Raw genomic sequence first — 9333 nt, 5'->3', positions numbered from 1 at the left:
CCAGATCGAACCCAGTGTGTGGATTCAAACTTGGTCTAGTAGGATTCAATGCTCCATGCCCAAGATCTGGATCCAGCGCAGGGGCTCTCTACACATACCCCTAACCCGGATCAAAGTATCCCTGAGCCAGCGCACAGCACCCACTCAGAACCAGCCCAGCTGCCTGTATCCCCCCAGGGTGGCTTTATCTAAAAACGGCCCAGTGCGTGAGTGCGTCCAAGAGACCCACACCAGGGGTCTCAGCCCTGGGACCCCCACCCCTGAGGGGACCCCCCTCCTGCTCTCCCCACAGGGACATGAATGTTTCAGTACTTGGCATGAGCAGCTGGCAGTGTGAGGGCAAGTGCCCAGGGGTCTGGCAGACCAGGGTACAGAGACACACGCTCCCCCCCCGCCCCCGTTCCTGGGGCCCGCAGGCTTTCAGGAGCCCCGTGGGTCCCGTCCCTGGCATGGGTGAGAAGCTGCTGGCTCCCCAGGGCTCTGTGTCTCTCCAAACTCGGAAGTCGGCCACAGCCTGGGCATCCTTCCCAGCCCAGCCTGGACCCAGCTGCTTCCCTTCCTTATTTAGAGAGAGAGGCACCCGCTCCCTCCTCGGCAGCTTTTCTTAGGAATGTCTATTAATATCAGGCGGAGCCCAGCCCAGCTGCTCCCATCACTCGGAGCTGGGACCAGTGCGCCCCTGGGCTCTGGCCCCACTCCTGCCTCCTCGGGCTACGGGCTCTGGCCTCAGTGGCCACCCACGGCTGGAGGAGGCTCAGCCCTGAGGCAGCATCTGCCCTAAAGCCTGAGCCCCACTGCTGGTTTGAGAGGGCCGTGGAGCCACCTTTCCCTCCCACGAGGAGGCCGCGCCCTTCTCTGCCCTTAGCAGGGCGGGGGCCTAGGCAATGGGACAGGGCAAACTGCCCCCCCCATCCACTAATCTGGCAGGGATCAAGCACAGGCTCCATGTCGGAGGCAGGATGAGTCACCTCAGGGGGAAGCTCTGTGCCCTCCCCCAGGAACCACAGGGGCTTGGTGCACGCACAGGGGGATGGGGAGCAGGAACAGAGAGAAGGGGGATGGACTCTCGCTGATGACGACCCTGCTTCCAGAGTCACACACTTGTTGATGCCCAAAGCGTCACACACCTGGGCACTGACCTTGCAGTGCCCCTGAGGGGATGTTCCCCTCAGCCAGTGGCCAGCGCGGCCCCTTTGTGCCCCCTCTGCTCTCAGTCATGGCTGTACACACGGTATCCACTCCAGGGTCTGGAATGGCCTGGCTAGGGCAGGCTGGGCTCCAAGCAGCCATTCCTGGCCCTGGCCATTCCCATGGGCCCCCAGGGCTGGAGGGGGGCTGGGCTTCCCCTTCTTTTGCTATTGCTGGGTTCCCAAGGACAGCACCCTTCCCTACATCCCAGATGGGGGGGAGACCCATGTAAACAGGAGAGCTCCCGAGGGTGCCAGGAATCTGAGCCTCCATGCAGGACAGGGCTATCTAGCCGGGGCTCCCAGCCTCCCCTCCAGCCCTGTAGTGATGGCTCCCCTCCCCAAGCAAGCCTGCATATGGGGAGACGCGTCCAGCCCTCCCCTCTGGCCTGTGCTGCTGCCCCCTCCTGGAGAAAGGATGGGGAAGATGCTGTGAATGCAGCTCTCTGGGTGGGTGAGAAAATCCAGGCCTGGCTCTTCTCTCAAGGGCTGTGCTCAGCTGTGGAGTGGATGGGCTTGGCAAGGCCAGAAGCAAGCCTAGGATCCTGCGGTTGCATGGCATCCTCCTCCCCTCCTTGGACTGAACCCTGGGCACTTTGCTGGCACTTGCCATCCATGGTGCTGTGACAGCGCCTCCAGGCACAGTTGGTGCTACAGCAGGACCCAGCGCTAGACAGCTGTCATGCCTGGCCCTTCGGCCACCATGCCTGGGCCACTTGGAACCAAGCTGGTCCCATCCCCTCTTTCTCCAGGCCAGTCTTTCAGTGCAGGGCGTTCCACTCCCCGGGCGCAGAGCCAGGTGGTTCCTGCTGTTCCTTGTGCTCTCCGGCCGGAGGCTTCTTGGGGTGAGATGTCTGGAGGAGAGTCAGGACGGGCTCTGGCCCCAGCCTGAGGAGCCAGTTCCTGGAATGCAGGAAAGGGAGCCATGGGGCTGAGGAAGCGCTGGAGCTGGGGAAAGACAGGACAACGCAGGGACATCTGAGAACTGGGGGGTGAGGGGGCTAGAAACAGGGAATAAACTCAGCCCCCCAAATAGCTGTAGACTTTGGCGGGCAGGAACCCCAGATCATCCAGAAAGAGGGACAAACACACCAAGCCGCATGTCCCAGCTGGGCTGGAGATGAGCCAGTCATGGGACAGTGGCACCTAGGAAAGGAGGCGGGCTGAAGGCTGGGCAGGGGCAGAGCGGCGTGGCATGATCTGGCCTGGTGCAGAGTGGCTGCTTCTGCCACTCGGGGGCCTGGAGCTCACAGGGGTTCCTGAGCTTATAGCACAAAAGCAGGAGACGTTCTTGGCCTGGGACGGGGAGCAGGCGACTTCCTCCTTCCCCCATTCGACCTCGCCGTCCCCTGCCCCACCCCTCTGCCCTCCCGAGCCTGGGGGCCCATATGGAAGTCACCCTCCTTGCCGTGCTGAAGGCAAGAGGTCGGTCCCCCCCCTCGCCCCCTTTCTCGGGTGGCCGTGGGCTCTTCCTTGGCAGGCCAGCCGGCCCTAGCTCTAGCTGGAGCCCCCTCCCTCCTGGGCCAGCCCACGGCAGGTGCTCAGCCCATGCGGGAGGGAGGAGCCGAGTCTCCAGTGTCTTGCTCCCTGGAGGGGTCGAATTCCTCGCTCGACTCCCTGACCTGCTCCTAATCCCCACGGCTCGGCCAATAAAGCTTTTGCTAAATTAGGTAAAATGGCCCTGCCACCAATCAGGGGGCGAGGGCTAACGGGAGGCAGCTGATAGGCTGTTGTGGGAGCGGCAGCCAGTGACACCCAATGGTGTGGTGCTGGGAGGCAGCGTGCTGGGCGAGGACAGTACAAATTGGGGGGCCAGGGGCGGAGGGGAAGCTCCTGGGGTCTGTGTGCTGCAGGGCGCGGTGACTCTGGTCTGTGGGCACCGCGGGGTGACCAGCCAACATGGTAAGAGCCTGTGCGGGAACGGCCTGGAGCCAGGCCCTACAGCAGGGGCCAAGGGCTTGTGCTTGCAGAGTCTGATGTCGGGGAGCAGGAGCCGGGCTCGACTGTGGGGCACGTGTGCGTGGTGGAGACACGTTCCCCCGGGGGGCGATGGCCAGCTCAGGCCCATTGGAGAGGCTGGCACAGGAGCCACGGGACGGTCAGGTCCTGCAGGGCAGTGGTTACGCTTCAGGAGATGCCACTGCCCACGGGATCATGCACGCGGGCGACAGCGCCGAGCACAGGGCGGCTCCCGATCAGAGCGTTAGCAGGGCTGAAGTCGGTTGGGCTGGTTGTATGAGATGAAGCAGGATTGGGGCTGCAGGGCCAAGGTCCCTGCGGGGGATGTGGTGGTGGTGGGGCATTTAGGAAAACAAGGTGATGATGTTGTGATTTGCAGGTTCATCCCATACTGTCCCCCCACCCCCGAATGGCGCTGGCCCGGGGTGTGGAACAGGGCACGGGTACTAAGGGGTCAGGAGGGCTGGGTGAGGAATGGGCAGGGGCTGCTCCCAGCTCACTCAGCAGGGAGAGCCCCTGTCCTGCACAGGGACCCTGGCGTCCTAGCATCCAGGCGCTTGGGTGGGTCAGTGCTGCACTGGGGGGCAGGAGGCTGCGTTTCGGCTCCAAGGAAGCGGAGGTCTGGCTGGGATTCAGGAGCAGCATTGAGCACAGGCTGGCCAGTAAGCTGAGCTCTGGGTCATAAGACACCCGTCTGCAGGCCTGCAAGCTCCCGCCAGCTGCTTGGGCCCGGCCCTCAAGGAGTAACTCAATCCGATTCCCAACAGGTGCGTGAGCCTGGCGTCCCGCTGCTCCCCTAAAAGGGAGCCCAGTCTCTGCTAAGAATAGACGCGCACGTCCAGGTCTGGGAACGCCCAGCACGCAGGCCCTGCTGCCGGTGTCGATGGAGCAGCCTGGCCGGGGCTAGTGAGAGCTGGGAGCCGGGCGCACAGGCTAATGCTCGGCCTCCAGGCTGCTCCCCCCAATCCCAATGACCCAGAGAGGGAGAGGACTCCGGGGGGGTGGGGGGTCGACCATGTGCACCAGCAGGGCAGAGGATTGTGGGAAGTGGAGGAGCTGCCCCTGGACCTGAGCCTGAGGGCAGGTCGTGGCAGGGAGGGACCTGGGTTCCGGCAGCAGCAAGTGGCCAGTTCACGCAGGCCCCTCCCCGTGGCCTGCAGGATCTCTGAGCCAGCCACGGAGCTCACCGGACACTTGGCAGGTCAGACGGGGCCTCCCTGCGGGGGTTGGCCGGGGACCTCCCAGGACGGTGCACAGCTGACAATGCTTGTGAAGTGCTGATAGTCTGTGTAAATCACATATGTAACACGCCCACGCCTGCCTTTCCCTGGCACACGCCCTGCACCCAGGGCCACGGGATGCCCATGGACCATGGTGGGCAGTGGCCTGGGTGGCAGGTGCTCTGTGGCAGGGCTCTGGGACGTGTGGCTGAGCCCAGAGTGCATGGCTGTGAGCTCAGGTGCTGGGGGTGGGTGGCAGTGCTCAGCCTTGGGGTCTGGGTGGCTCAGGGACCCGCCTTGCTTACACCCTGCTGCAGAGAGGGGACAGACCTGGCAGCTCCCCGCCTGCTGTGAGAAGAGGTGGCAGGGCCCGGGCTGGAGCTCTGGGTGAGCAGCTGTTTTGTTTGCCTTGCAGACGACGGACCAGCAGGCGGAAGCGCGGTCCTTCCTCAGCGAGGAAATGATTGCGGGTGAGTGTAACCGAGCCCCTCTGGGCACAGGGCAGGAGGGGCTGTCAGAGTTCCCCGCAGAGAGGGGAAGGGACAGGAGCTGCTGGCCCAGGGTGACTCTGAAGGGGTCCCCCAGGACCTGCCCTCTCCTGGGAAGGGAAGAGGGTGATAGACCTGACCAGCACATCCTACTCCCAAGCCTGGGAGGGCACTGGGCTGTCTCCACGGCTGTGCCCACCCCTCGGTACCTGGGGAATGCCAGGGGCTCAGAGCCGAGCAGCGCTGGCCATGCTGATGGGCGCTGGGCAGAGCTGAGGCTCGTTCTGCTAACTCGGCCCTGCCCTGCAGAGTTCAAGGCCGCCTTCGACATGTTCGACGCGGACGGCGGCGGGGACATCAGCACCAAGGAGCTGGGCACCGTCATGCGCATGCTGGGGCAGACGCCCACCAAGGAGGAGCTGGATGCCATCATTGAGGAGGTGGATGAAGATGGTGAGCAGTGTCTTCCTCTTGGCACAATCCCTGGGGAGGGGGCCGGGGCTGGCGGTTCCTGACCTTGGGGCGGCTTCTTCCCGCAGGCAGCGGCACCATTGACTTCGAAGAGTTCCTGGTCATGATGGTGCGGCAGATGAAGGAGGATGCCAAGGGCAAGTCGGAGGAGGAGCTGGCCGAGTGCTTCCGCATCTTCGACAGGTGAGTCAGCGTGGCTGGGCCCAGCGCCGCCGGCCTGGCTCGGGGGACACACATCTCCCCCAGCGCAGATGGGGGTGGAGACCTGCAGCGGAGCCCAGCTCAGCTCAGCGTGGGGGGTTCACATCACTGCTGAATTCTTCTGAGTCCTGCTGCCCCCGCAGGCTGCAGGAAGGTCCCTGGCCCAGTGGCCATTGACCAGGCTGCCTCACCTGTGGCCACCGACCTCTATCCCCTGAGTAACGTTGCTGCCTTTCTCTCAGCCCAGGGGATGCCCGCCTCTGCCCCAAGTTCCCTCTGAGCCTGAGTCATCCAGGCTCCTGCGTTAGCTGCAGAAGCAGCTGCACCAACTGTGTTGGCTGCTAGAGCAGGGGCCAGGCTGGGGGCCCACAGTCCCCTGCAGCCCCTGCTCTCCGCCCGCCCAGCCAGCCCTGCTCAGAGCCGCATGCCCTCCCCTACAGGAACGCGGATGGGTACATCGATGCCGAAGAGCTGACCGAGATTTTCCGAGCCTCTGGGGAGAGCGTGACTGAGGAGGAGATTGAGGAGCTCATGAAAGACGGGGACAAAAACAATGACGGACGCATTGACTTTGATGGTGAGGCCCAGGGCTCCCTCACCCAGGCTTTGTGGGGCTGCCCAGGGCAGCTCTCACTCCCCCACCCTTGGCAGGCCTCCTCCCCTCCTCACCCCTCCTCGAGCCCAGCAGGATCTGTGCTCCGAGCTCTCTTAAGCCACAAGAGCTCCATCTCCCCAACCTCTCCTCTGAGCTGAGGGATGCCCCCTGGTACAGAGCAGTCACAGCTGGGTGCCGGGGCCAGGGTACCCTGATAGCCCAGCGCGTGGGGGTGTTTGTGAGAGTTGTGCTGCATGATGGGTGTGGTGCTGTCACGGAGTCCCCAGGTGATGCTCTGGAACTTCTCCCCACAAAGCCAGGCAGAACTTTGGGGAGCCTCCTCTCCCTCGGAGCAGCCTGTCTTCAGGGCAAGACGCTCACACGGCTTCACCTCCTGGGTCTCTCCTTGGAGCATTCAGCATCCTCTGCCACTCCGGGCGCTTCCCCCAGTGAGTCCGCCCTGGTGGGGTCCTGGGGAAGCCAGAGGGTCCTGCCCCCCCCACTTCGCAGTCAGACGTGACTCTCAGCCAGCCAGGAACACAGAGGTTTATTCGATGACAGGAACAGGGTCTAAAACAGAGCTTGTAGGTACAGAGAACGGGACCCTCAGCCGGGTCCATTCTGGGGCCCAGCGAGGCAGACAACCCCGTCTGCCCTCACTTCCCGTCCCCAGCCAGCTCCAAACTGACACCCCCTCCAGCCCCTCCTCTCTGGCCTTTGTCTCTTTCCTGGACCAGGAGGTCACCTGACCTCTTTGTTCTCCCACACCTTTAGCATCCCCTTGCAGGGGGGAAGGGCCTGGCCATTAGTTGCCAGGAGACAGAGGGTTGGCCAGAAACTGAGGCACCCACACAGTATTCAGAGGAGACATTAAGAACAGTCCCACTTTGTCACAGGTGCACCCCCACCATCCCCAACCCAGCCCCTGAGCTCCCAGCACCCCCTCCCTAGCCCCCCCCCCGGCACTGACCAGGTGTCTGGCTGCTTGTGCCTGCAGAGTTCCTGAAGATGATGGAAGGTGTGCAGTAAAGGACCGACATTCCTGCAAGCCAGGCCCTGCTCCAGCTCCGCACAGCCAAGCCAAGCCTACTCTGGGAGCAGCCTCCAGCCAGAGCACCTGGTCTCCCCTGCCCTGTGACGCGCTCGCTTTGTACAGTTCCACGGCTCCCTGAGACTGGCTCCCTTGTGGCCGTGCCCCGGGGCTGGTGGGCTGTGGACTCACCTCTCACATGGCTGGAAAGAGCCTTTCCCCCGTCTGTAAACGCTGTGTATAGTATTGAAGCCTCATTAAAAGGGTCAAAGGTTTGAACCTGCTGGAGCCTGGATTTTAGCTGGCTCTGATATGGGGAGTGGAGTGGGCGGGGGACCCTCTGGCCAGAGACCCCAGCACAGGCAACCAGGGAGGAGTCTGCAGGAAGCAGGTGGGGGGATGTGGGCATGACACTGAAGGAGCTGTCCGGGCCTCGGTGCATGTCACTGGAGTTGGGGCAGGGAAGGGGGGAGGGGGGGAGCGTTGCCAGGGCCTGGAGTGGGTATGACCACGTGTGGCCGGTCCAGCCCTGCTCACAGCACTTGGTAACTGCTCAGAGCAGCACCTGGCGCCCCACTCAGCAAGCAGGGCCATTGTGCCCCACACTGCTGCCATCTCCTGACAAGCGGCCCCTGCCCCCGGCTCGCAGCTGGGTTAGTGCCCGGCAGGCACGGGTGGCAGGAGAAGCAGTGGGCTCAGCTGGGCCGCCTGTGGAGCAGCTGGGCTCATGCTGAGTGGGCGGCCCCAGGGGCTTGCACTCTGGGCTGCCTTTCCCACATGGCCGCTGGGGACCAGGCCAGCAGTGAGCTCAGATTTTCCGCAGGGGCGGAGCTCGCTCCCTGGCAGCTCTCTGCACCTCACAGGGGCTGCGGTGCAGGAACCGAGCAGCAACCCAGGCCCTCCCTTGTGGGGCTGTAGGGTCAGCTGGAGGGGCAGGGCCCGGGACCAGGGCACCACCGAGGAATCCCTTTACCTCAGGGCAGGACTGGCCCACAGGGCACAGGGGCTGGGAACATGGGGGTGCTGTTATTCTGGGGGGTGAGTCACACTGAGCCCCTCCAAGCCAGGGACTTGGCAGCCATCACTAGCCTGGCATAGCGGAGAAGCTGCATGGTGATCCCACGTCAGGGCCCCCTCTGCTCTCCCTTCCAGGAACCGCTTCTGCTCCACTCACCAGACCCATCACGGCTCGGGCTGCCGGCCCCACCCCAGGGGGCGTGGGCCAGCCCCTGTGCTGCAGGGCCACATGCCCCACCATGGCCCAGGCAGCAGGGCACTGCCTCCCCCCAGGAGGGGCTTCATGCTTTAGAGGATCACTTTCAAACAGCCCCTTAATCATTCCGGGTGGAGAGGGAGACAGCCAGACTGGGGCAGGCCCTGGGCCAGGGGGCTGGGCCTGCTGCCCCTAGCTATGCCCTTGAACCCGTCAGCAGGTGGGATCCCACAACCAGGGAGCCTGGAGCCACAAGCACAGGCCCCAGCAGCCCGAGACATTCCCAGCTAGGAAAAGATGCAACTTTGGGAGCCCCCCAGGCCAGGACTCCCCCCTCCCGGGCCTCCTGGGTTAAACCCACCCATGGAAAACAGCAAGGCAGCGCCATGCCCAGTGGCGGCTCTCGGCTGCCTGCCTAGACCTGCCGCAGCTCCCCGGGGACCCCAGAGCCCGCCCCTAACAATCTGCCTCAGGCTCAGCCTGGCCCGGCCAGAGGAGACTCCAGCACGGAGAGGGGAGCGAGGGAGCAGGCTGTGGCGGGGCCGACAGCCGGAGTTTGCAGGCCTGGCAGCGCCGGCTCAGGCTGTTCCCACCGAGGGAACTGCATAGCATTGCGGTGACAGGACCGGTGCTGGCGTGTGGAGAGTCCGGCTCCTCCAGAGTGCCGACAGCTTCGGCACAGGCCGCCCTCCCACTGGGAGAACAGCTGGAGCTGACACGAGGGGGCCTGCATCACGGACACCAGCAGGCCCAGCCTGCACGAGGCCCCAAGTGGCTGAGAGAGGCCTTTGGGGCACAGCCCCCCGGCCACAGCCAGGTGTGGAGGACCCCACGTCGACAGCAGGCCCCAGCACCAGCCTGCGGTGCAGCCCAGCCCACTGGCTGGTGCTGTGTCCCCATCCACCAGCAGGCACGGGGGCAAGCCACGCACAGCTGAGGCCCTGGTGGAGCAGGTCCTGGCTGGGCTGC

General features: G+C 64.2%; 1 protein-coding gene across 1 annotated transcript; it reads left to right on the top strand.

Annotated features, from left to right (window-relative positions):
• Nucleotides 1-2980: 2980 nt before the first annotated feature.
• On the top strand, nt 2981-7434 carry TNNC2 (troponin C2, fast skeletal type). The gene is made up of 6 exons (XM_039498561.1): nt 2981-3089; nt 4782-4836; nt 5164-5307; nt 5394-5508; nt 5967-6103; nt 7119-7434. The coding sequence occupies exons 1-6, from the start codon at nt 3087-3089 to the stop codon at nt 7148-7150; spliced, it is 486 nt and encodes a 161-aa protein (XP_039354495.1). The 5' UTR covers nt 2981-3086; the 3' UTR covers nt 7151-7434.
• The last annotated feature ends 1899 nt before the right edge of the window (nt 7435-9333 follow it).

The sequence above is a fragment of the Mauremys reevesii genome, linkage group 13, assembly GCF_016161935.1.
Source record: "Mauremys reevesii isolate NIE-2019 linkage group 13, ASM1616193v1, whole genome shotgun sequence".
In the NCBI taxonomy this organism is placed as follows: domain Eukaryota; kingdom Metazoa; phylum Chordata; order Testudines; family Geoemydidae; genus Mauremys; species Mauremys reevesii.
The sequence above is the reverse complement of the archived record's forward strand: the minus strand, read 5'-3'. Positions and strand labels throughout refer to the sequence as shown.

Coding starts and splice junctions, on each gene's coding strand:
- TNNC2 (XM_039498561.1), top strand. Junction 4,837..5,163: donor CAGCGAGGAAATGATTGCGG/GTGAGTGTAACC, acceptor CCTGCCCTGCAG/AGTTCAAGGCCGCCTTCGAC. Junction 5,509..5,966: donor TGCTTCCGCATCTTCGACAG/GTGAGTCAGCGT, acceptor CCTCCCCTACAG/GAACGCGGATGGGTACATCG.